The 27,355-nt window shown below is 40.7% G+C and overlaps 2 protein-coding genes across 8 annotated transcripts in view; both read right to left on the minus strand.

The window, feature by feature from the left end:
- Positions 1 to 27,355, minus strand: part of LOC120800489 (extracellular serine/threonine protein kinase FAM20C-like) — a 35,551-nt gene that overhangs the window by 1,572 nt on the left and 6,624 nt on the right. The window lies entirely within an intron of this gene.
- Positions 172 to 27,310, minus strand: LOC120800488 (dynein heavy chain domain-containing protein 1). Of its 3 annotated transcripts, none has more exons than XM_040146621.1 (43): positions 26,119 to 27,310; positions 24,995 to 25,458; positions 24,444 to 24,641; positions 24,109 to 24,312; positions 23,888 to 23,998; positions 23,449 to 23,605; positions 22,982 to 23,236; positions 22,516 to 22,659; positions 21,978 to 22,089; positions 21,503 to 21,750; positions 21,145 to 21,388; positions 20,749 to 20,906; positions 19,800 to 19,925; positions 19,407 to 19,683; positions 19,023 to 19,150; positions 18,465 to 18,663; positions 18,286 to 18,377; positions 17,867 to 18,095; positions 17,594 to 17,719; positions 17,378 to 17,475; positions 14,098 to 17,248; positions 13,889 to 14,009; positions 12,649 to 12,808; positions 12,267 to 12,549; positions 10,644 to 12,186; positions 10,191 to 10,296; positions 9,629 to 9,743; positions 9,327 to 9,513; positions 8,809 to 8,911; positions 8,250 to 8,378; positions 7,820 to 8,011; positions 7,159 to 7,578; positions 6,622 to 7,045; positions 6,336 to 6,434; positions 5,999 to 6,175; positions 5,037 to 5,215; positions 3,730 to 4,764; positions 3,461 to 3,632; positions 3,241 to 3,315; positions 2,586 to 2,811; positions 2,140 to 2,462; positions 1,222 to 1,844; positions 172 to 1,087 (listed from the first exon to the last, which is right to left on the minus strand). In XM_040146621.1, exons 2-43 carry the CDS (start codon positions 25,366 to 25,368, stop codon positions 659 to 661), a joined length of 13,752 nt encoding a protein of 4,583 aa, XP_040002555.1. In that variant the 5' UTR covers positions 25,369 to 25,458; positions 26,119 to 27,310; the 3' UTR covers positions 172 to 658. The 3 variants fall into 3 exon arrangements, with proteins under 3 accessions (XP_040002555.1, XP_040002556.1, XP_040002557.1); XM_040146622.1 differs by having other exon boundaries at positions 2,140 to 2,289; positions 2,371 to 2,462; positions 24,995 to 27,310; XM_040146623.1 differs by lacking the exons at positions 24,995 to 25,458; positions 26,119 to 27,310 and having other exon boundaries at positions 24,109 to 24,226; positions 24,444 to 24,548.

The raw sequence follows: 27,355 nt of genomic DNA on the forward strand, positions 1-27,355 counted from the left end.
AAAAAAACCTGCCATTTGTTGTATTGTTTACAAGCTCTGTAAACCTGAAATATATATATATATATATATATATATATATATATATATATATATATATAATATGAATATATATATATTTTTGTAAATCAACAATTACAATAATACAATAAAATTAATGTCACTATGCTAACACCAATATGCTGCACACCCCAGGCCTGAGGAAACTAGCCTGTTGAAAGGCTTTCTAGCTGTAGATTTAGTTGAGGGTTTTTGGTGTATTTGCTTTCTTTGTCAGTGCTTAAACATACATGTTTAAGTTTCTTTTTAATCTGCGCTGATATCACATTTGAAAAGCCTCTCGATAAATTAAGACACATTTTGTTCAAATAGGAACTCCAGTCTTTTGGGCTTTGTGAGATCCAGCTGGATTAGACAAAATGCTACAAACCGCCTACATGACATTGGATAACAATTTTAATGAAAAACAAAATTCAAAGCATTACAAAACATAATGTATAAACAGACATTATACAGTAACTGTAAATTCATTTGAGGATTCACATAAATTCATATGAGCTTTAGTCCTAATGATATATACAAGCTTTCTCAAGTGCTACTGCATCAGTGCATTTTAACATCAGTTAGGTGCATCACAGCAGATAAATCCAGGTTGGTTTAGTCAGAGCATACTCACTAGCCTTACCCTTCTCAAACTACACAACACAGGATTTAGCCTGGCATGAAGGGGAACCTTAGTGATAATGTTAACATCTGCCAGCCCCCAGTCTCCTGTCTCCCGCTCTTCATCTAGATAGAGTGGGCAGTGGTAGACTGGTAACTGAGAGGCAGTTGATGGAGAAGCATCTGAGGCTTGAACATTACTGGCGTCCATTACATATGAACTTTTACAAGGGAAGGGATGTCGGGCAGTATTTGTGCTCCTGACTTGAGCCTTGACACAAACAAGGGGTAGTGAGCATGGCTGCAGGGAGACTGTGTCCTGTAGGGCTCCTAGCTGTGTATCCCACGATGCCCCTCTAAGCTCCAGGCCACAAATATACACAGCATTTAGGGGAAGTGAGGCTGGGTATGTGCTATCACTCAGAACCTGTAAGGACAAAAAAAATCTATAAGTATTTATCGTGCAACACCTGCACAAGTTTAGAGTAATAGTAGATTAACTATTTTCACCCACTGGGTTCCAAAATTGAAAGACTATTTTACTATGATTTCATGATTTACCTGAAAATGCAGTTTTATATCACTGATATATTTGCGATTTACTTGAGCAGCCTCTCTCATCAATGCCACCAGAAAGCCTCTGACATTTCTGAAAGCAGATAGTCGGTATGCACCAGGTGGATCTGAAATGTTATAATGCCAGAGATAAGCCCTGAGCAACTCTGCCCTCCTCTCCAAGTGAGACAAGTCAGTGAGCTTGAGGAGGGAAGCAAAGGTCAGTGTGCTGTATTGAACAGGCTGTTGGAGCTGCGAGAGGAGCGAGGACACCAAATCAATGAGATCTTCCCACTCAGCCTGGAGGAAGTCACACAGGGAACGGTGAGACATAGCTACTGCATTTGTAAGTCTGCTCTCGTTCTTGCTTGCAAGGTAACTCCTCAGAGCCTGCAGTCTGTCTCTAGCGTGGCTGTAGGCTGGCAGTATGGAGGGCTGGTTTAGCTGATTGTGGAGACTCCTCACTGTTCCTAGAGGAGTCTGGGAGGCCTGCAGTAGTATGTTCAAATCGTGGCTATTGGTCTTGATTATCTCAGCTGCCACATCTGCACTAAAGCCCAGCACGAGGGACTCATTGATGTTTTTTGAATCCTGACCCTGCTCCAAAATCTGCAGCAGTCCTGACAAATCTGAGGACATGAAAAATAGCCACAATTAATACATTGTACTTACAGAGAATATCTAACGAACAGAAACACCCACTGCTCTACTGCTTCTCCTTGCTACTTGTTTGTAATGTTGATTTAGAAATTTAGCCTCATGTAACTTGATCTACATAAAGGCTTCAATTAAATGTTTAAAATGCAAGGTTAAACGAAAAAATCTTAGCATGATCCATTTCCTCTCCAGTTCATTCTCTCATCAATTAGTTTGTAAGGTGTATACTACGCAAAATGCAGTAGTATCAGAAAGTTGTCTGGTTACCGAATTGGCCAGGATTGCTGATAATATTTGAGAGGCTGTGTAGTCCACTGCCCCACAGAGGTGACACTTTGCCGAGGCAGGTCTTTGCAACACTTTCCACCACCTCCAAATCTGCAGAGTCTAGCACATGGCCACCATGCACTAGGTTGACTATGAATGAAAAGTACAAAAAGGTTAACAAATACAGTGACTGAACTAGAGGGACAGTTTTACCTGTTAATTCTGCCTCACCTGCTATATACTGCAAAGCTTTAGCCTTGTCATGGCAGAGATTGGCAATGCGATTGTGTGCGTCCACCAAACCCAGGAGGTCTTCCTGACTCCTTTGAAACAAAAACAATCCACACGCACAAGCATAAACTCTATCCATCATGACACAACCACTCTAAATGGATATGACAGGAAAATATACAGATGTTTTCCAGTATGTGTGCCAATTTCCTCACCAGTTGTAGATTCTCCCCTGGCCTAAGTATTTATAGGTCTGTCTCTGCAGTAACACAGAGTGGAAGGTGGCACAGCGGAGGAGGAACTCCATGTTGTCTGCTGTCACACCCAACACCGACTGACACTGTATGATGGACACCACCTGTTGCAAGGAGCAACTCAGCTCCTCCTTAAGATCCAACGGAGAGTCACAGACCAGAGGCAGGGCACACATTTGCACTACCGCTGTTTAATAATAAAAATAATAACCATCATTATAATTATAATCATTAAAATAACCTGACCAACACAAGGACAAACAGAAGTGACTGTTTTTAATCGAAGGACATTTTTAAACGAATCAATGGATTAAAATCACAAAATAAACAACTTCACATTTCAGTATCGAGAGAAAAAAAATCCTGACTGGGAGATTGCATTAATAGAGAAACATGGATATATTTTATGGTCTGACTGCAAACCAATGCCCTGAGTGAATTTTGTTTGTGGAAGGTAAAGGATTAGACTGATACTCTATTTTGAACAATATTTCTAGCTTAGTACCATGTGGTGGTGGTAGCGAAAAAGAAAGACTAGCTAATCCTTTAAACTGCAGCTTTGGTGTCTTGAAAGATAAACTTGGACAGAGCAGTAATGCGCATAAAATAGATCTACCTGGTATGTGGCGTAATGCATATTCTTGAGTTATAAACCACAATCGGAAGCACGGGTGAATCAGGCATCTTTCCTCTGTGCAATAGGTAGGCAGGCAGGCAAGCAGGCAAACATAAATACATAAACAGAAAGACTGGGTTGTAACTTGGGTTGTAAGCATTTGTTTCTGATTATGAATGATACAAATGCAATATGAATTGACTCTTGATGGACCACCTACCTTTGAAAGAGATCAACTGACCGAGAGAAGCCACTACTTTCTCATCCCATTGTTCCAACAGGTGGCAGTTGTTAAAAACCAACCAGTGGCCATCATTAACTGCCCTGTCCAGTGCTGAGAGGATGACACCTCTGTCACACAGAGCGCCAAAAGAAATGACTTTCACCTGAACCTAAAACATATTTGTTAAGAAAAACATCAAGCACTGCACTGATGTTCATTGGTTAAATCTTTTAACTTAAAACAAAATAAAACAGTGTGTGTGTTACCTCCTTTGTTTCTGCCACACAGTCTGCCAATTTGTTTATTAAGTGAAGAGGCTGAATAGTTGTCCAGTTATCTCCTCTTGGATTGGGTAACGCAAGAATAATGGGTCCTTCATGTTTGACAACGTATCGTGAGAGGGACTCTGGGTTCCCAGCGTGAGGGGCCTCAGACCCCACGGTCTTTCCAGGCATGCAGAGGTGGCAGGCAGTTATCGCATCAGCTAGTCCCTCGAGGGAGTTGGGTAGCATGGTTTTCCAGAGGAGAGCCCGCTGTACCAGGGACAGATGGGAGTGAGAGCGACAGGGGACAGCCCCTGTCACAGTGGAGGAAGGGAAGTGCAGGTACTCCTGCCACTGTATGGGGGAAGTGGAAAGAGAGGAAATCAGCCCTCTGAAGGCACTTATCTTCTCCAAGCAGAGGAGCTCTGGATGGATATGAGTGGGTATCCAGCTGGGCAGAGAAGTGGTGGACTGTGAGGCAGTCTGAGAAGGGAGCCAGGGTTTAACTTTAAAGACAGGATGTTCTATGTCTTGAAGACCCCTGAGGAAGGCCACCCTCTCACCCTCAGAGCAGAGCTGGTTGTGTTGGAGCAGAGCCACAGACACCAGCAGCTTCAGAACAGCGACATGCCTCTTGAAGAGACAAGGCCTGTACTGGACCAGCAGCTGGGCAACCATCTTGTTAGTAATCTCTGGTATTATGTCCCCTGGCACTTTCCCAATGGTATTTGACACTAATGGCCTGCCCTTCACAATGAAGGCCTCTTGCATGACTGTGATGAAGCCACGTAGTGAGAAGTAGTAGGCAGGGGAAAGACGGGATACCTCCTGCAGAGCCTGGTAGAGGGCAGCAGCCAGCCTCACTAATTGTCGGGCGGTAGCCACTAGAGCCTCGTGGTACTCCAGCTCCTCACTCAGCCGCTGGATCTCAGCCTGCAGTTTCTTTGTTGCTTCTTGGCAAAAAGCCATGTGGGGGTGAAAATCACAGTCCTGCAGCAGTGAGGGGTTAGACTGCAGGATGTAGTCCATCAGAGCATCCTAAGACAAGATTGTGTACAGTCAACTCATGCGCCGCAGCTACAAACAATAGCAGATAATTACATTATCATCTATCAAGTCAGGTTTTGCATAAAAGAACTGCACCCTGCTTTACTTTGATTTAAAGGTAAGGTAACAATATACATTACGAGATTGAAGTCTGGAAAATGATTAACTGATAATAGTTTGAGTGACAGACATCAGCCAGGTCAATAGACAACCTGCAGAAAGCATTTGGATGAAACAGTGTTTGTAAATGGTGGTCTGGTCACCTCTTCTGTGACCAGTTTCTCCTGCAGCAGCTGCTTGTCATTCAGGAGCCGTAGGTGTTGAATCAGCAGCTCTTTAGACTCAGATTGCAGCAGCTGTGTCAGCATCAGCTCCTGGATCTCCTCTGAGCTCAGAGAAAGGTCAAGTACATGTACCAGAGCCAAGATGGATGGATGGATCTCTAAGGAACAAGAGCAAGAATACATAGTCACTACTTTCAGAAGGGTTAAAAGAGCTCATATCCAAAATGTCCATAGTGTCCAGGTCATTACTATTTTTAGGTATCCCATGCTAGGCTCTAGGCTCTTTATGTTCACAGTAGTATAAAAAATGTAGAGCAGTATCCTGTCTTTCAACTGTGTGTGTCATTATGCTCTGCAAAAAGTTATTAGTTTATTTGTGTATCAATTCCAACTTTGGGCAATTACCAAGAAAAAATCCAGTACATTTATTGTAAGTGGGCTGATTAATGAATTTAAAAAAAACAAAAAAAACTCAGCAACACTAGCAGACTAATTGGAAGAAAATGTATCATTTCACCAACACGTTTTGGTGCAGAGCCTTCATCAGGGTGATTAAGAGAATGTGTTAAAAACACAGCCTATATATACACTCTATAAGAAGGCTCTTTATCAGCTATCCAATGAGAACTAGACACATAGATGGCCAGCCTCCAAAGGATGCTGCACCTCCAACACAGAAACATCAAAATAAAGTCTAACCAGGAAAAAAAACATATCACAGTCACAAAATACCATTACAAAAATAAGGATAAAATGTTTAAAAAGTTAAAAACTAAAAAACCCTTGTTGAATTACTACAAAACAACTGTAAAAACTCTCTAAAGTCAAAATCTTCATTCATCTTCCCTGGATGTATCCTTTAATTCTTTTGCCATATTCCAGGTCACACAACTTTAACGGAGACTACCCCTCGTTACATTGAATCTGCAAATCATTCTTACCACTGCTAAGCAGTCGGACAGGCAGACTGGTGCTGAGGAAAAGGCAAAACTCAGGGTGGTTCGGCTGAACGTGTTGCTTTAACCCTGGAAGGCAACATCCAGCAGGGGGGGCCAATATGGCCAGAAACTGAGGACTGGGGATTGCACGTTCCACACGAGTTACCAGGACTCTCAAACCTGCAAAACAAAATGTTTAGATTGAGTTAAGGGTGAAAAAAAAAACTGTATATTTGAAATTACACAAAATTGGGCACCAAAATAACTATTACGTCATGTTTAACCAAATATCAGAAAAATATTTAAATTGTTTTCTTTTATGTATAATCCACTAATTCACCTTTTTCAGCAGCCTGGTCCAGCTTGTCCAGCAGCTCTGGATCATCGGCACAAACCACCATCTCACACTCCATCTCCGTCTCAAGCTTGGCACTCTCCCCTGCAGAGCAGACACTTATGATGTACTGGTTTGAATTTTTTCTATACAAATTACAATTCAGAGCCTAATCTATAGAGAACCTATGGACTTCAACTGCTAGTGCTGCCGCAAACTACAATTTGGATGACACAGGATGCAGCAAATGGCCAAATCCTAGCACTGATGTTTTGTTAATCCACAGACCTACCTGGGATGAGCCAGCTCTGAGAGCTTATCTCTAGATGTTGCTGGACGTCTGCCAGTAGAGGCCAGCGCTGAACCCGGGCACTTCTGTAGCCCCACAGCAGCAGCTGAACCACCAGTCTGTCAGATACAGTGTCCTTGAGCTGCCACTCATTCATACCCAATGCCCGACCCAGAGGCGTCTGCAGCCTCTCAGACACAGGGATGGGGAAACCGAGAGGGATGCAAGGAGGTGCAGGGTCTGACTGTGTAAACAGGGAGGTTCTAGGATCCTTTGGGTTCACGTTAATGCTTCCTATCTGACATAGCTCTCTCCACTTTCTCAGTAGTTCTGTGCGTATATCAGGTGCAAAGGGGCCTAAGTAGGCTATGATTGCAGCCAGGACAAGGGCATCTCCTTGTAAGTTTTGGTTATGTAGCTCTGCCTCCTGAAGGGAAAATGGAAAAATTCATAATCTTTCAACTAAAAAATATTTTAAAAAGTATGAAAATAAGTGGCATGTTTAAGCGACATGTACAGTATACTTGCGAATTCTGTTACCTGAGCAGCAGCCCTCCAGTCTCTGACATGTGCCTCTAACTGCCCAACAACTCTAGTAGCTTCTGTTTCTATGACTTCAGCTTTGTGCAGCTCCAGCAGTTGCTCCTCCAGGTCCTTTTGTACAAACTTAAGCTGAAGCTTAACATCCTCTAGACGATGGTATGCATCCTCCTTGCGCTGCTTGGCCACGTGCACTTGACCCTGCGCCTCTTTGGCCAGCACCTCCAATTGCTGCTTGACCAGCAGTCGTTGTTGCATACAGCAGCACTCATATAGAGCCTGGACCCATCGACACAGGGACTCACAGGCCTTGCTCACCTCTCGCACAGACTCTGGCACAAACTGGGGACTGTTAACTATCTGGCCAAGCTGCTGCAGCTGTTCATTTGTCAGGCGGTACCAGTCAAAAAATTCCAGCTCCTGGTGAAGGGAGATACATTAGCAAAAGAGCAACCCCAAAACAGTCATTTAATTTACAACAAATTCAATGTTACAATGCCTAAGCAACTGCTTACAGTACACAAATTGGAATGATGACTCTATTCAGTACCTTGTAGTTGCATGTAGCATTACAGTATTATGTTTAATACGCTGTCAGAAAAAGTTTGCTCCAAAATAAATACATAATAATAAATAAAATTAAATACATTTTTCCACACACCTGGAAAAAGTTGGATTGTCCAAGAAGCTGTTTAGCACTCTCCCAGCCTGGTGGACGATTAAACAGCACACAGATAGCATCCATGATTTTCACCACTCCATCAGGTGGATCTCTGTAGTGGCGCACCTCCTCCAGGTCAGATGGATTCAGACACTTGAGAATTTTGAGGCCTGACAGGAACACAGGTCTCACCTGGAAAAAAGATTTGAAACATTAAGTTCATCTGCTGTGACACTTCTATTAAATGTTCCAAATTGTTCTAAGGGATCTCACCACCCAATATCTAAACAGCCTCAGATGGCACGATGAAAAAGCAAATTGGGGACTTTTAAAAAGTGATCTGTTCACAAACGTGTTGGACTTGTAAGTATATGTTACATATTTATATGATTTTGGATGTAGATTTGAATAAAACAGGAAATCTGTTAACCTGTTCCTGAGTGTGATTAATCTGCTCTTCCAGGTGAGACAGCCTGCTCTCCGCTACCACACATTTCTCCTGAACTTCTTCAAGCAGGCTTTTCTGGTCAGCTACAGCTCTGAGGAGCACTTTCTCATGCTGCAGGACATAGAGGAAGGTAAAATAACATTAATGAAGATATCTAAATTTTTATTTTCCACAGGAAAATATTGCGTTATAAGGTAATTATTGAAAATCAAAATTGAAATATTAATTGAGGTACATGTGTAGGGTTACTTTAATATAATCTCTTCCTTAAAAAATGATAAGCAAACAAAAATAAATATTACTGTTTAGGAGTTTGTCAGTTTAAAATTAACAAACACTCCCTGATGTATAGTATGTTCTTCAGCACACAAAAGCCTCTGAAGTGCACTGAATATATCATTTCCAAAGTTGTTTGAATCATTTGACTGTGATGACAAATAACCCTGTTGTAATACAGAAATTGCGGCAGTCAATACTGCTGCAACCGTATAAAGAATATTGATCTCACTTGAACTGCATATGTGGAATTGCTCTACAATACCTGCTGTGTCTCAGCAACCTCCTCTATCAGTCTTTTTAAGTGTTGTTTGTACTGCAAAGCTGTGTTGTTCAAGACATCCATATGAGACAGAACAGAGGCAACTCTGAAAAAATAAAATAGTTATGTAGACTAGCATGTGTATTTTTTTGTTTTATTTTAAAAGTGTCAAGAAAAGATCACTTAGACCTGTACAGTCTACTGCAATCTAATTAAACAGACCTGCAACAAATGATATCTTTGTGAAAGTTACTATGTTTAATTTTTGTTGCAGCTGTGTCAGATATTGTGCATGATGTAGTTTGCAGTGCAGCTGTGTTGAACTGCATGATAATTTACAGTGTATCTTATATTTTTTTGTGACTCATAGGTACAGTGTGGGGTCACTTCTTCAGATAAAGCTAGGTCACAGTAGTGTCATCACAAATGTACTGATGAGCACAGCAGCACATTAAATACTGGAGACACTGGGAGAAAAACAGGGAAAAATTCTTCTCAACTACCAGTGTAAGCCTCATTACCGGGTGGCTTGGCCCTGCCATTGTTTATGCAGGTGGTTACAGAGGTAACCAAAGTGGGCAATGAACTCCATGTAAGACCGAGGGCTGAAAGGCCGGGCTCTTAGAAGGACAGAAGCATACTGACATGCAGACTGATGGATTCCTGCCATAGCCACAGACAGGCTGGCCTCTGAGCCTTCGCTCTTCACTGAATTAAAACAAAAGGGAAAAGGAAATGTTTTGGCACAGAGTAAAAATAACAATGCCAGTAAAAAGTGGTAAAAATGAAGCAAGCATGGACTAACATTTGTGGTCTGACTCACTTTTGTGGGGACTGGTTTTCAGGTACTGGACAGCAACTTCTACTAATGACTGGCTGGACCACAGCTGATACACATCAATGCAGCAGCTGAGGCTCAGGGCCTTCTTCATCTGATCCTGGATCATAAAAAGTAAAATGTCATCCCTTTAGGCCTACTATTTAAAAGTAAATCAGAAATGTAATGGTGCAACCTGAATTTTGTATGCAAGACAATGTATAATCAACAACAAGGGCTACAATCGGAAATGTGGGGCTCACTGATTCAACTGTGCTGTGACAGTTTGGGTAGAGAGGGTTCTGTGCCGCAGTAAAGGTTTCTGCGTTCAATGATTGTCCCACAGCTGATTTCCCCACCTTAATGCTTGCTGGCTTAGTTGTAAAATTTATTTTTCATGACATGATGACATCTTGCTTGGAAATATTACTTTAAAATGAGGTGTACTTTTCTGTTTTTGTTTGTTTGTCTTTATGATTGTGGTCTGAAAAGTATAGGTCATGTATTGTTGTGGAATACAGGCACAAAGCTTCAGTGACTAGCAGAGTAATTCAAAGAAAACACTTACATTCGTACAATAGGTTCCATTGTTGGCAGGCATTTTGCTTGTGTCTGACACGTTGCAAGACATCAGAAGGAACACATGGACATTTCTGTGGACTTGGCTCAAGTACCTTTGTTAAAAGAAATAGACTGAATATGATTTACAATATACACACATCATCTTTTCCTAGTATTTACTGTAAGTAGTTAGACAATTTTCCTGTAAGCCCATTCTGTTGAATGATTTTACGTCACCGTTAAAATACTAACAGTAATACCACAGTATAAATGAATGTTATGAATGCTGATGAATGCCCACATCACAAGTTTCAGTCACTAAATTCCAAATGGACACTAAATACTGAATATATGTACTTCTAGGTCCAAGTCTTCAATAAGAGAGTTTGATGGGGTTGAGTGGCAAAAACTACCAGTTCTTAGATGACAATTAAAAGATCAATTGGGTATTTCCTCTTACTTATCAAACATCCAACTGTCCATTAGATATTTTCTTGAGTTGCTCACAGCCGTCACTCTGGAAACAAGGTTCCTCAGCTCCTCTTCTGTGTAGAGCGCTGGGTAGGTTCTATGGGCCATTGCCACCAATAGTTCTTCCCTAACATTCTTACTGATTTCTTCATGAACCAGTATGATAACGTCACCTCCATCCACTCTAGTTCGATTTCCAGCCTTTTTTAGGATTTCATGCAACTTGTTCTCATTACCAGAATGTACCTCCATCAAGTGGTAACCTGTAAGGTAGGCGGCTAAACGCACAGTGGTTTTACGGCCTGTGCCTCTGTCTGAGCCAATCAGTACTCCATGACCACCAGGTATGAGCAAAGCCCTGAGGATATGTAACAGCTGACTCATTCTCTTTCTGTGTACAATGTATTTGGATGTAATGTTGTATAAATTATCAGTTTCATGTTCTATGTGATCTTCTTTTCTGTCCATGAGAGTAGGAAGCTTCTGCAGTAGCGCATCAAGGTCCTGCTCCTTGTAACAAGAGCTACACTTGAAATTCTTTTGCTGATCCATTGAACTCAAGGCCTCTAAAAGCTCAGGAGCATATACAAGCCTAGATATTATACTCTCCATATGCTGAAGAATCTGGCGCCGTAGAGGGTGAGTTTTTAGGCTTGCCTCTTCTGAACAATTATTTTCAGACAGAAGGGAAGATTCAGTCAATGTATAGTCTTTCTTCAGGTCTGACGGGCCGGCTGATTTCGGCTCTTGTGGCAGACTTAGTGTATCTGGACTCTGACCTATTTGCTTACAGGTGCCTGCTGTGTCCGTGGGTAGTGTGTGAATAGCAAGGCTTTTGACAGTGGTTGGGACATTTTTACTATCAGCCAATCTAATTCCATAGTGTGCTGTTGCAACTTTGGCTATGAGTGACACAAGAGTTTTGCTTTCATCCTCTGAGCATAACCTATCGCTAAAAGTACGCATGCACTCATGCATCCAGAGATGTGCTATGTTAAGAACTGATGCTGCAGGCTCTGGCAGGACTGGCAGAAAGCCTGGTAGTGCAGACACCTTTTTCTGCATTGTCCCTGTGTTTGGGATGGTAGGCCGCCACAGGTACATCCCCTGAAACACCTTCTGCAGATCATGATGGGAGAATATGAAATAGGGCCTCTGCACAGTAGGCTGGAAATTGTCACATACAGCGTGATACAGATTTTCAGTGGCAGTGATGATACAACATGACATTTCCTCACTGCTCTGGTTAAGTGGCATTTCTTTGAGCCAGACCTGTAGCCTAGGAGAATGGATAGACAATATAACGTCTATAGATAGGCTAGGGAGAACAAAGATGGAGAACAGGCGTGAGAGCCGGGAGGATATCACATTACTCTGGTGATTGCCCAATCCAGAGACACAACAGGTAGCCATGTAGCTGATGCTTCCAGAACTCAATAACTTGAAGTGGTAGGAATCAAATGTTAGAATCTCTCCCTTTGAAATACTCTGTCGTAGTGATTCTAGAGCAGTCGATGTCTTCCCATAGGCATCTGTCAACAGGAACAATAGAAATATTAATCTTATCAAATTTATTCATATTAGGTCCTAGGAGGTACACTTTCTTACTCACCACCGGGGGCTTCATGCAAATCATCCACAAACAGAAGCAGTCTCGGCTGTTTTGTCACAGCACCCACAGTATCTTTACAGCACTTGTGGCAGCTTATGTTATTTAGTATAGTGCGTAGGTCTCTGGAGCTCAGGAGTGGACTGGCTGGTAGGCTAATGTGAGGCTTGTCAAAACTCAGCAAAGTTTGGCACAGGCTGGTTTTTCCAGAACCGGGCTCTCCTGCGAGCAACACTGGCTGGTTTGCCTCCAACATGATGTTCAGTAGATAGGTGTATTTCCCATACTATGTACATACATTTAAGACACTTGTAAGTTAAAATATTCATATTTAATGATACCATATTTATTCATTTCACCACAATAGACAGTGTTCAAGACAAACCTTGGGAATGATGGAATTTGTCAACGGTGTGTTCTTGGGGTACATCTTAGTGCTGATGCTAAAAAAGTGTTCAAACACACTCTCTTCGTCAGGAACCACAATTTTGTACCGGCAAGTGAACAGCACTTGGCGGACTAGCAACTCAAACTGTGGCCAGTGGCTGAAGTAAATGAAAACATATGAATAACATTGGTTACTGAAATTCATCATGGAGACTTTCTGTAAAAAAATTTTTAAAAAAATCTAAGTGATTACATATTTTAATACCAAGTCTATACATATCTTGAATATTTGTGCAAATAAAGAGTACAGTGCATTCTTAAAGTATTCAAACCCCTTCTATTTTGCTATGTTGCAGCCTTATGCTCAAATCAAAAAAAAATATTTTTTCCCCCCATCAATCTACACTCAATACCCTATAATGCCAAAGTGAAAACAGAATTTTAGAAATGTTTGAAAATGTATTAAAAAGGAAAAACTGAAATAACATATTGACATAAGTATTCAGACCCCTTTCTATGAAACCATGAGCAAAGTGGTCTCCACAATTCTTCAGTGGAAGAATTGTTGTAGTGGAATTGGCAGAAACTTTCAGAAGCAGCTGTGGCTGAGCTCCAGAGATTCTGGAGCTCAGCCAGAGTGACCTTCATGTCATTGGTCACCTCTCTTACTAGGGCCCTTCTCCCCCAATTGCTCAGTTTGGCCAGGCAGCCAGCTCTAGGAAGAGTCTTAGTTATTGCAAACTTTTTCCATTGAAGAATTATGGAGGCCACTCTGCTCTTGGGAACCTTCAATGCAGCAGAAATTTTTTTGTAGCCTTCCCCAGATCTGTGCCTCGACACAATCCTGTCTCTGAGCTTTGCAGGCAGTTCCTTCGACCTCATGGTTTGGTTTTTGCTCTAATACGCATTGTCAGCTGTGAGACCTTATAAAAACAGGTGTGTGCCTTTCCAGCTCATGTCCAATTAACTGAATTTACTACAGGTGGACTCCATACAGAAGAAACATCAGAAACAAATGGGAGCATAGAAAAGGGTCAGAATACTTATTTTAATGTGACTTTCAGTTTTACTTTTTTAATAAATTTGCAAACATTTCTAAAATTCCTTTTTCACTTTGTCATAATGGGGTATTGAGTGTAGATTGATGGGGGGAATTTTTTTTATTTTTTTATTTTACCATAAGGCTGTAACATAACAAAATGTTGTGACATAAAAAAGTTCCATAAAAAGTTTCCTACACAGGATGCAGATGTCCACCAAATCCCCAAACATAAGCCACCAGAAAAAGGTTTCTGACAAGCAGCTCCCGTTTACTCTTGGCATCTATGCCCAGTGTGTCGGTTCCATGTAGAGGTATATCTGGTTGGAGAGCAAGTGATATTTTTAATAAAAGTAACACCACTTCACTACTATCACAAGGTTATAAGTTGATAAATAATGGTTATACCTATTTTGTTTCTTTGTTGTATTGCCTCAGCTCTTTCTACCTCCTTCGCAAAATGTTGTAGGAGGGCACGTAGGATCCGAACAAAGGACATGACTTCTTGCAAACCATACATGGCGTTTTTAAAAGATTCTCCTTTACAATGGATTGCAGAGGTTAAAGCCTTCTGCCTAAGCAAACTAAGAGTACTGGAGAACAGATCTTCAGCTAGACGATTCCATACTGTCAAGGTCCCTTGATGCAGTCTGTGTTCACAGTCGAGAGCATCCATTTCACTCTTCCACACAGCTCTCCACAGATCAGTTCCTGAGAAATGAACAAGGCTACAGCGGGTCACTGCAGAGGGGCTGGCATCACTGAGGTCTGTGATCTCCATAAGTAGCTTTAAGTATGATTGGGATGGCACAAGTGTTTCACCTGATGAAAGGAAGAGAAATGGGTCCTCAGGATCACACAGTGTGGTTAAGTAATCTAACCAGCCGGGCTGCCCCAATGGCTCCCCATCCATTACCAGCCATTTCACTACTGGCGTCTGATCACTTTTCTTTTTACTGTTGCACCGTTTACAACTTGTGTGTTCCCATCGTTCTGAAACTCTCAGCAACTTTGGAACAGCTCCATCTTGCCATCCTCTCTTTCCACAGAAGCAGCCAAATACCTCATCATTGGACATGGCATTAGGAAAAAAAACCACAATGTCAACGGAGTTCCAGATTGAAGCAGAGATCTGTCGATCTGCCTTTGGGGCATTTCCTTTAATCATATTTTCATTTTCAAACACATATTCCATTGCCTTTGCAGCCAGACTATTGAGTGCTCCAGCTAAAGCAGTGTAACAGGTTGTCTTTCCACTACCTGAGGAGCCTATAAGCAGAACTGCCTGAGAGAATTTCATAGTCTGGTATAGTGTAAGAGCGGTGCAAATTATTTCTGTGTCAGAGTGAAAACGTTGCCTTTGTAATTCTTCTGCAACTGCATCTCTAAGTTGGTTCTTTTCTTCTTCCTCAATATACCGTTGGAAAAGAGGAAACTGGCATGCTATAGGGAATGCGTCCTTGAAAATGATGTGGAACTGTGAGGCTTTGTTGTGGTCATAAATAACAGGTAATAAGACAGAAAGAATTGCTTTGACAATGGCTGTTTCCTCCATTAAGCCCTGTATAATTGACAAATGAGAACAGCACAACCTAGAAGGCTTTTCAGATTCTTTACTATCCTTCTCAACAACTCTGGCAGGCACATTTTGAGAAGACATGAGATCAGTTTTCTCTGCAGCCAATTCTTTAGACTCGTCTGAAATTTCTCGTTGCCATACACTTTGTTTTAAGTGTATTTCAGAGGCAGAGATGATCTTTTGCAAGACAACAAGAAAGCAGCTCTGGTCATCAGTGATGAAATCAGGCAAACAGCAGGAATCCTTGGCCAGGCTGATGAGAGACACCAGACGATAACTCAAAGACATGGCCTCTGAGAAACCTATGGAAGTCAGCATTACTTCTGTAATGATCCTGTAATCTGGATGGGTTAACGCAACTGGTCTCGTTGCACATCGCAGACTCTCTGGAACCTCAGATGTATACCCCTTTGATGAGATGAGAACACATGCATAGTTGAGGTTAGCAGAAATGCTTTTCCCTGCAAGATCAACAATATGTGTGCAACCTATGACCCCATCAGCAGTCCTGTCTTTTGGCTCGTCATTCACTCTTTGATTCCTACTTCCTGATAACCCACAGAAGGACTGGTGAATGTCTTCCAGATGCTGTCCCAGTGACGACAGAATCCCTTGTGTTAGCAAGTCCACAGAGTCCAGCAGAAGCCATGCTCCAGTCTGGAGGGCGCCAAACAGCATCTGCTGAACAACACCAGGTCTCATGCTTGGAAAACACTGTATAATGACAACCTGCCGCCCCAGTGCTTTTCCTAACTGGACCACAGTCTTTTTCTTTCCAGACATGCAAGGTCCACTCACAAACCCACATCTGTAGCTTGTCAGAGCAAGTAGAATCCCCAATATTGCACGATCTGTGGAGGGAGTATGCACCATCACCAAGTCTTCTGGACCAAAATACTCATAGCCATATCGGAGGCGCTGGTCCAAAACATCCACATAACATGCTGGATCATCATTGCCTTTCAGACTCTGATCTTCTGACTTTATATGATACTTGATCAAACTTAGCCACTCAAAAGATGACTCCAGCACACATTGTACCTCCATGAGTTGAGATAGCTGATGTGCTTGATTCATTGTAAGCTGCACTAAAGCACGCAGACACATCATCATGTACTTAGAAACCAGAGATTCACTTTTAGCCCCTGTGATTCCATCCCTTATTGAACGGCCAAGGTTTTTCAGTTTTGCAGAGTTGTATGCCTTTATGTTGCTCAGCTTCACTGTGTTTGGTTCTTGGAAAGCTTGTAGAACAACACTGCACCATACTGCCTCCTCAGCCACCAGCAGACACTGGAGAGGGTATTCAGACAGCAGATCCAGCACAGGTTGTATATTTTTTCTCCTACTAGCAATGTGAAGCAAGATGTCTCCAACTTTCTTGTCACATGCCAAATCTTGACTGGATGGTTGAAGCTGGTTTTGTACAATAGCACATCGTTTCATGAGCTGTACCATTGTCAGCTTTAATTGTTTCTCAAAGACACTTAACCAAACCAAGGCGTTGGGATTTTGTTCTAAAGGAGACAGAAAGGTAATGTGCTCCTGGATGCGGGCGAAAACACCCAGCACCTTCACCTGGCTGTGGCTTCCAGATGTAGCCCAATGGCTCTTTCCATCTCTCTTATTACATGGTATTTCACTATCCACCTCAAGCCAGTGTACCCCTTTAAAGCATTTCCGTACAAAGGGTTGCAGTGTGAAGGGCGTTGGGTGAAAGGAGAGTAGTTGTATCACTTCTCTGTCACTCAAGAACCAGAGTCTTGGAAACTGTTCCCACTGGGCATCCAGCAGATCCACCATCTGGTTGGAAATAGCTTCCATTGTAGACAGACCATCAATGAGAATCTGGCAGAGACTATTGCCATGAAATTTGTCATTCGTCTTCTTGCAATTAACAAAGTTCCACACATGAGGATCGGCTGATATAGTGCGCATAATTTCCTTAAATGTCTTATCAACTGGTTGGAACTGCTCCAGCTATGAAATACCACACAAAAAAAAAAAACATTAGTCTGACATATAAACTTATAGCAAGGCTCTGAATTGTATCTGCTTCAAAGCATTGCAAAAATTAAATATGTGATTTGTAATGACACAGGGACATACCAGATCCACTCTTTGAACACTTAAGAATGTTTCCTTAAACATGTTTGTCAGGAAGGCCCATAGTTGCTGGTATCTTTCAAATAAATCAAGCAGCTTCTCTATTAATATTGAGAGAAAAAGCAAACAAATGATTTGAACTCTTACAAGTCTGTTCAAACTATTTTTGCACTGGAGGCAAAATCTTTTTTAATTTTTTTTTCTGAATTTCTGGCTTACCGAGACACTGCAGTGATTGCAGACAATCTTCCAACTGCCATCTGAACTCAAAACTGTATGGAGACTTCAGCATGGTGGACAGAGTCATCAAATCATTCTCTATCTCAGCAAAGTGTATTTCCAAACCTGAATGAGAAAAAAAAACATGGCAAATCCCACCAACTTGTAACCAAAATATTGCTTTTATACATTACCCCTAGCAACAGAGAAAAAAATAGCAATTCAATAAGCATGTTTACAATGACTACAATTTCCTAGCTTTTTTAGTCTCACCAATGATGGTGAGTCTTGCATCATTACAGGAGTGTTGACAGGCAGTTTGGAGATTTAAAGCAGTGTCCCCTGTGGGCTTCTCTGTCCCTGTTAATCCACGTTGTAGCTCACAATGGTGCCAAACAGGGCAAGTAAATTTATCCAGATGGAAAAGTCTGGCTTTCCATCCTTGCTGAAGCTTTTGGAAGGTCTCCTCAATGTTGTACTCTGCTTGTGCATCCCTGCATATCTGACAGAGCAAAAGGTACCATAAATGAAATTTATCAAGTGTTGTAAAAATTACATACAAGGACAGTTTGCTGTTTGTTGAACCTGTTTCCGCTAGAAAATTTTCATCAAATTATTCCACCTCTTTTGTCTACTGATTTCAGTAGCACTGCCATAACATGCCCAATATGTAACCTCTCTCCTTCTCTTACCTTAGTAATTTGTTTCTGTTGAACTTCAAGTTGCTGAGACATCAGTTCAGAAACAGTCACCTTCTTTTCTGGGACATACAGTAGGCCCAAGCCTGGCATATGGAATGTATTTTGATCATTTCAGATATACTGGTGTTCACAGAGTATACATATTTTACTATATGGGCACAGTGTCTGACCTTCAAAAATAGCTTTCCAGTGTTTATGTCTGAGTGTTGGGCTCTGTAGCTTGGCCATGACTGCAAGCTGATGACTTAAGCTTTCCAGGACTCTTAAAGTCTCTTGCAGCACGGCATCATGGGTAGGTATGATACTTGTTAGAGACAGAGCTTGCTCCTTCCACTTGGCAATTTTCTCCTGAGCTTGTGAGACCACAACCTGTCAAAAAATTTCAAAAGATTTGTCGGTTTAATTCACATGGACAACAAAATAAGTGTTCATTTTATAACTCAGAATGGTTTAAAAGCAGTGCAAAGCTTGCATACATACTGTACATGTATTTATTATGAGATATGTTGTGCTTGCCAGTATTATAGTTGTTACATTATTCTACTTCATTTCTCCAAAGAAATGAAAGAAGGCAATTAATTAAGAGAGAGCAAATTTAAGTTCAACTAAATTTCAGACAAATGGTATAAATTTATCATCACCATGAACGCATACAAATAATTACCTCTTTGCCAAACATATTTTATCATCTTGTCAATAAGCACACGGAGGTTCATTTGATACGTTACCTCACTGAAAAGCAGCTGTTTCCATTCTTCCATCCATGTTGAGTACACAGCTATCAGCTCCCATAGCTCTTTACAGGCTTTGATCTTCTGAATATCCAGTGTCAAAATGGTCAGATCCATTGTATGTTCTAATTGGAGGCAACAAAACATAAAATTGTGATAATATTAGGATTTTTGCAAACACATAACATGACAAGTTTTTTTTCCCCGATGGTTGTTCTGTCGAAAAAGTTCCATGTTTGTTTAATTTAATTTACTTTTTTTTTTTGCTGTTAAGCTTCATTTTTCCTTTCTTTTCGTCTTGTTTACCATGCATGTTTTAATCTACAAGTCGTCAAGGCCTAAAAGTTAAGCCTGGAAATGATTTATATCCAGAATTTATACCTTGTAGGTCTTGACTCTTCCTGTCAAGTTGTTCGAGTTTTGCATTTAGACTGTGCACATGTGCACACATTTTGTTCAGTTTGGAGACCATCTCTTTGGCATTTTGGGTTGGGTCAAGGAAGGGTCCAGATGTAGCTTTAGAGACGATATTTTTAAGGTCACAGACCAAAAATGAGAACATTGTGTCCAGTGCGTTAGCCATTGAAGGAAGACGTTGGCATACAATGCTGTCTCCTTCCCTCAAGAGGGGTATAAAGCAATCCCACAAGCCCAGCATCTAAATATAGATCACAACCAGAAGCACATTCACTGTAGTGTAAGAAAAAAGCCATAGCTTAGATGTTATGAAATGTGGTTATTAATTACATAATTTTCACTTTTATGCCTGCGGACCTTTTTTTCCAAACTCTGCTCCTGCTCAGTCATCTTTCTATGGTTCATGCAAATAGTGTTCCGGAGAGAGTGAATGTACTCCATCCGTTTCTGCATGTCTGCCAACATTTTCACAGACTCCCTCACCTGCAGAGAGAAGGAAAAATTTAGCTTTTTATCAATTTTACCATGCCCTTTATCATGCCTCAGTGAATTATGTTTTTCAAGGGATCTGAAATATATCTCCCACCCCATGTTATGGAGGGCCAAAACAATTTCACCTCAGTGTTGTTGATTATAGTTATAAAACTTGATTTTAAGGATGAAAAAGCTATGTAGGTACAGTACTCAGTGAGCTTCACATCACTTAGACCCTTAAATACTGTTCAACGCTTGAGAGGACTAATGGAAACATTCTATTGCCTACAGGCTATATAAGCAAGCTCGGTGACAACTAAATGAAATACAAAATGATATACAACCGAACCATAAACTTTAACTCTCGATTGAAACTTCATTTTGCAAGTGTTTAACAATTCATCATCACAAAAGTTCACTGGAGTACTTAGTCGTGCCAATTACAAAAGAATACATGAGTGTACATTCACTTGTGCGTCTTCAAATAACTAGCACTAGCACTGAAGACCTTAATGCACAATGTAATACCTGATCATTCCTGGATAATGGGATCTAAATTCAGAGCACATTTGCTCTGACAAGGCAGAGCCTTTGGGATGAATAATTCAATTAAAGTGCATGTGTGACCAAAAGAGGAGTCTCAAAGGATCTGAATTTTCCATCACTCATCCTTGTTAAGGTAAAACACAGAAAACTAGGGTATTGTCTTTTTATGAAATCTTTTTATTGTCCTCTTTGGATCTCCTTTGCATAACCGGTATCTATTTTCCTTTACATTATGTATTTTTATTTGTTATTTTTCATGCAAGTAAAATTTAAGTAGTTTCTGTACCATAAGAGCATATTTTGAGAGGTCATGTAAGTCTTGCGGTTCTGTCTTGAGTTCAACTGTAGCCCTCTCCAAGTCTGATATAAGGCTCTCTGAGTGCAGCCTTATCTGCTCAACTAGCTGCTCTAGCACCTCCTCCTCAATGAACCTCAGTTGTTGCCCTGAAGAAACAAAGGTAAAGAGCATAAGAGCAATTATTATAAAGACCAGAAAGTAAGTTATAGATTTCATAATTCATCAACTGACCATACAGGTAATTTGCTATTTTACAAAACCAGGGTACATGTCTTCCTGGTTTCAAGCTGATTTGACTGGAGAAAAGATATTAAATAAGAATCTTTGAGTCTTCAATTCACTCTGGAGAGAAGATATCATTACTGTAATGCAATGCAGACATACCTAGAGTTTCCTTTGTGTCGGTGCAGTGGATTACGAACAGTTGGTTGGAGGTAGAGATTGAAGAAGGAATTGTGTTGATTCTTTCAGCCCAATGGCGCATCATTTTAATGTGCTCCTCATAGCTTAAAGCAGGCTGACCCTTCATGGATTCCACAGAGGCTCGACTCCATTGACTAATGAACAAATTAATGTCCACCAACCATTTGTAGTGCTCACACAACTGTTGGATTTCTAGTTCAGCTTCCTGTCCGGAGAAAAGTGATAATTACTAGAAATACATGAGCCGGTGTGCAAATTCTTTCAAGATTACTGATTAACACTAACATTGCCAAAGACTGGATTTGAAAATGAGTCTTACCTGCATGATCTTGGCCTGCTCTCTCTCAACCTGTTTTGAAAAGTCATTGATGCTGATCTGCCACTCCAGCTTTGTCTTGGAAAGAGGATAGTAGCAGCCATGCACCATGTTGCCATGCACCATGTTGCCCTGCACCGTTAGCAGGGTTCGCTTTGGCAGCACCAGCCAGTTAGCTGACAGGTCTCTGAGCAATTGCCAGCAGCAAAACTTCCTGCGACCAGAAATCCCTTCGCTGTTCTTATTCTCGCCTGGGAATTAAAACACAGGGATACTTAATCTGTCTTTCAATTGTTTATAAATCAAATTACAAAATTATTATTATCTGATTTTGGAACCATTCCTGTTTTTAGACCACACAGATCCTTACAGCAACAGATATGACAACGTTGGGCCAGGTTCAGAAAAGTTTTCATATGAATACTGCAGATTTGGGTCTGTGAAAGACCAGCAACAACTTCAGTGCAAATGGCCATACCTGTAATACTAGGATGTTCAATACAACTGAGGTCAGGAGTTAAATCCTGAGCAAAATCAGAGCTTAAGCCATTGCTGCTGATCTCCAGGAAGAATCCACAAGTGTCACACATCTATCAGAGAATAAAGGTTTTATCAGGATGGAGATAAATTCACGATCAAATCACTGCTCAAAATTACAAAACTTCCTGAGTGAACAGATGTAATAAACATAACATATTAAATGTAATGCAAAGATTAATCCTACATAATTGTTGGTTTACTGAAAATGATGTTCTTATTGATGCTGTAGAGCAAATTTAATATGATTTGTGCAAATTAACCTTTTCGAGATATTTATACTTAGTTTTTGGCTCTTTCAATGTGCTTTAGTAATCCATTCATTTACTAGTGCAAACCCTTTTCTGCTAATGGGGACCGACTGTCAAAAATATGATGTGCATTTTCAGTAACCTTAAAACTACCCAGCACCCACAACTGAAAAATATTATGTAATGTCGGCATAGCTGTAAATGCAACTGTGAAAATTTGTAAATTACCTGAATAATGGAGTCGCCAACAGTCAGGAGTGCTTCACTCACTGCCTCTTGGAACAGATGTATTGGTGGGTCCACAGACAGCTGACTACCAGCGCTAAAACACAGCTCAGTTTGGAAGAGACCGCACTGCTGAGATTTCTTTCCCTAACAAACCAAAAAACATCAATAGCAATCATTCAATTAAATATCAATGGAGGGCTTTGTGGAGTGGCTTTTTCTGATCTTTCCTCCATCATTTTATGGAGCAGTGTTGCTTCATAGTAATTCGGGTTTTGTATCCATGTCTCTCCTGGTTATAGCTCAAGAGCAGGTTGCAACGGTGCACTATATAAAATATTGTGATTTAAAGAAGAAAATAACATGGCGATTATGTTTTTAACCAAGATTAATTTTTTTCTAGCAGAAAGGTGTGTTCTTTTAGCCGGACACATTAACATAAATGGAGTTAAATAAAAGCTTTTGTCACCTTCAGAACGTTGCTGAGAAAAGAAATAACATCTTGTCTGATGATCGTGACGAGGCTCTGCACAATCATTTGATTGATGAGAGAAGCAAAGTTCCCCAATTTCTGCAACATACTTTCAGTCCGAGCCAATTCTTTCTTCAGCTCCTGCTGGTGAGCCAGATGGAGGTAAATGGGTTCGTAGCTTTTATTTGGCTTTTTAGCATATTCTATGTGCAATTGCAGCTCCTGGTGTGCCTTATAGCTGTTCTCTTTCACCTGGCAATAAAAGACCAGTATTAGAGATGATTCTATAAATGGAACGGCTTCTTTCTTAGATGAAACTATAAACGTTCTTTGTGACTCTCCAAAATTTTATTCATGAAAAAAGAAATGCCATGCTCTCAGTTGCTCAATTATTAATGATATTCTTTACAAATGTTAGAGTTTGTTATATTTTTGTATTATGTTAGTAAAAAACGATGAAGTACCGCATTTAGGATGACAGTGCGATACTGTGATAACTTCTCCAGAATCTGCAGACACTCTTGATTCTTGGCTATCAGTACATTCTTGAATTCCAGCAATTTGTAAGTTTGAGAGTCCTCCTGTGGCAGCCAGTGTTTTTCCTTCAGATCCTCAATTAGTCTGTAGAAGAAACAGTATTTTCACTGGATAATCTGACCATTTAATGTTAAAACTATATATCAGTCCTACATTTAATCTCAAATTTAAAAAGGTCAGATCCAATGGTTAGAGCAATTCAGAACCATTGGTTAGAAGTCTGATAGTTCCTTAAGCATTACATCAAAAACAGCCAGTCAATGAATATTACATTAACAGTATTGTCTGCATGTTGAGAATCATTGAGAATGTTGAGTACATTGGCGTTGTAACTGTGATTCAAGACTGGGGTTTGCTCTAAATTACCTGGTGAGCAGATGAAGAGCACTTCTGAACTGAGGTACAGCTATAAGCAGCATGTTCTGCAGATTCTCACACCTGCGCTGAAAAAATATCTTGTGCACATTTCTATGCCACCTGGCACCCAAAAAAAAGGCATGCAGGCAAAGTGTGAAAGTAAAAAATCAAAAAATTTACTTACAAGTAATTAATGAGAAAGACATAAAGCACAGCTTGTATGTACTTACCAGGTGAAAGCTTTCCGCAGTCTGAAGTCCCTGAAAAATTGGATTTCCTGCAAAGCTGTCCACAACACAGACTCTCTGTACCACTCTGCCAGACTGACAAGTCCACCATAACCCCTCTCTGTCACATGTAGTACAGAATTAGGGGAGAAGATGTAGTGCTCAGTGCCAGCTTCACTGGAATGGACAACTTGTAGGTCATAGGGTCTAAAAAAGGAGGACTTATCAATGGGTATTCATAGTTTAATTGTTTGTATTCCATAGAATGAAATTACTACACAAGGAGAGCTACAGAAGTCTGAAATTTAGGGATGGTAAATATCTGTATTAAATGGTACCTGTAAGTGTCCCCATCCACTTCTTTCAGGTAATAAAGCTTCAGTTCTGCCAGATGTCTTTTCTGGGCAAACATTTGAACAATTTCTGTACCAGTGAGAGGAAACTGATTTGGTTTGGCAGCTTTCCGATCTTTTGCAGTCGTAATCTTTTCATCCTTACATGCTGTAACTTTTATTGATTCATTTCTCTCTGTAAGACTGACACAGTAAAAACAGAGTAAACAACAGAGAAATTCATTATGGACTCATAGTTTGGGCAGTACATCTTGGCAACTAAATTTGTCTGCTCTTTATGTCACTTTTGTAAGTGGAAAAAAAAAAAATACTGTGTGAAAGATTTCCTATAATATACAGGAATAAAACAGTCTGGAAAATACTGTATATATGTCCAGAATACATTGCATCAAATGGCCTACAAAGACACGGCTAGGCCTATTACATACCATCATCATCATTACATATTTCATCATACTCTTTTTTTTACTGAAGTATTGTGACAAAGGTATTGCAATTATGTCATAAATTACCACAACCTGAATTATTCCATGTACCTTTTTGCTTTCAACTCAGCAGCAGTTCTGATAGGGATGTCGGTCCCTAATGCTGAGGCAGTTAGCCGAGGTCCTTCTGTCCATTTGGTGTCATCCGTGGCTCTCCCAGGTCCTACTTGAGCTATAAGACGAGGAAGTTCCACCACTGATAAAGGTCTGTCAGAGGGGACATTTTGGAGGATGGGGGTAGGGCTGAACAGGGGCCTGGCCAAAAAGGCTGCTGAGAGAGAAGGTGGCTTTGGGCCTAGAGGTGGTAAAGTCACTTCAGGAGAGCGGGCCTTTTTCTTAACCTTGGGTCCAGACCTAGTAATATCTTTACCACAGGTCTGAGCAGTTACATTACGGGATCTTTCCTCTGAAGTTGCAGCGAACATGCTGTCAATCTCTCTATGAATACCGTCAGTAGGCTTACATACCACAACCTTTAGCTTGTCGATCTACATTCGGACTTTACTGTGGAAATTCTGGAAGGAAAAAACAAATAGGTTAACCAAGCATCCTTCATTGTAAATTAGCAACACTACAAAAACAAGATCCGGCTTTATAACATTAGATAGAGATGTACATGAAATTAGCAAGGTCTTCATAAGGATTATAATCCTAGCTGTGAAGTAGTTAACACCACCATCTTAGACCTGGATGCACTGGTTAATACTTATAATGCTCTCTGAACATGGAAATTATCAAATTAATCGCAGAAGAACTTAACAGCGTTTTGAGAAAAGCTGTGTGGAAACAAAGAACTGCTTTCTCAATAACTAGTTATCTAAATATATGTTATGTAATATTATCCCTGGGTATCGAGACATCTTATGAAAAATGAAAAATCTTACTTTTATTGCTCCACTTTCTTGTGTTTTATAACGAAATTCAGCAAGTCATAATGAAATAATACACAGGTAAGATCTTTTCGATGGCTCTGTCTAGTGCAGATTAAGGTTAATGTACAAAAAAAAATCTTACCAAACCTCACAAAAACACGGTAATTCGGCTTGTTTTGACTTAAAGTCCATTTCTATGTAAATCGCATTATACTTTACGTGATTTATCCTCCATAACAATAATGAATAACATTGCTAATCCTGGGACGAGCAGAGTTAGCTGGTTAGTCAACCTACACTAACCTTGTTATGACTGAAGTTGAAACCCGTCAGTAGTAAACCAAAGACGTTACACTCGACGCAGTTCAGCGCCTGTTCCTAAAACTGCTTGAGATACCGAGATAATTAGAAAACGGGGTGTTTCTACAGTTGAGCAAAGTCCCTCAAAAAAAACAGCCAACTAGCAACGAAAGAAACAAAACTAACTTTCTTACCTGGCCCACGAGACGTTGTCAGCGCAACCACGGCGACGGCTCGTTGCCACGGTAACGCACGGTGACTTCGGATTGGTCCGCCGGTGAAGGTCAAGTACGTGGAGTTTAAACTGCTCGGAGCCTTTAAACCTTACAGCTTTATTTATTTATTTATTTATTTATTTATTTTTTAACAAGACTATAGGGTGTCACACAAAACTCCACTAGCTAAAAAAAATAAAAAAAATAAATAAAAAATAAAAATAAAAATAAATCAGCGGAAATCAGTCCAGTAGCATTTTATAGCCCAGTCCTTTAAAGTAGTTCCCCCGCTTCCCGTGTACAACCTTGTGCTTCACTGCTGTTGAAATATTTCAAATATACTGTGGCTGCTCCTTCGGCAAACGATGCTGTTTACGATTTTTACCCTCGCGGTTAGGTGTCTTAGGTGACCGCGACTAACCTTCGGAAGCCTAATTGGTCGCGGATCGGATGCAATAAAACCTGAACCTTTCACCTACAGCCGTTCAGATTTATAGTCCGTCTTTCGCACCGGACTTTGTGAGTTGTTACATCGAAAGCACAGGTGTAATTAACAAGACGGATGATGGCTGAATTGGATTTTCAGGACATTTGAATAGAACGGAGCCATTGTTAATGTTGTTAGTAACTAACTTTTCCTACTCAAAATGTCTGTTGAGAAAAATGCCAAAAAAACAACAACAACAACGACCACAACCCTGACAGACTCATCGTAGCAGGAAAAAGCGCGGGTGAAACTAAAAACATTAAAGATGGTTCAGTTCGACTAAGTGTCCCAGTGAGCTGTGCCCTGCAGCCAGCAGGCACCATTACCGGGACATCTCCCAAGTGGAATGTGGTTTTCCTGCTCTGGCATGTCAAAGGGTCTGCAGTGAAACCACCGAAACCACCGAAAAGGTTTCCATGAGAAGCCAAAACTACGCCCCTAAGCTCCTCTGCTGGGTGTGCAGCTGACCACGAACTAATACACCAACTCCTCTAAAACGAAGACAGACTTTAAATTCATCAATTACAGACTCCCGAAC

The sequence above is a fragment of the Xiphias gladius genome, chromosome 15, assembly GCF_016859285.1.
Source record: "Xiphias gladius isolate SHS-SW01 ecotype Sanya breed wild chromosome 15, ASM1685928v1, whole genome shotgun sequence".
NCBI classification, from domain to species: Eukaryota; Metazoa; Chordata; class Actinopteri; order Istiophoriformes; family Xiphiidae; genus Xiphias; species Xiphias gladius.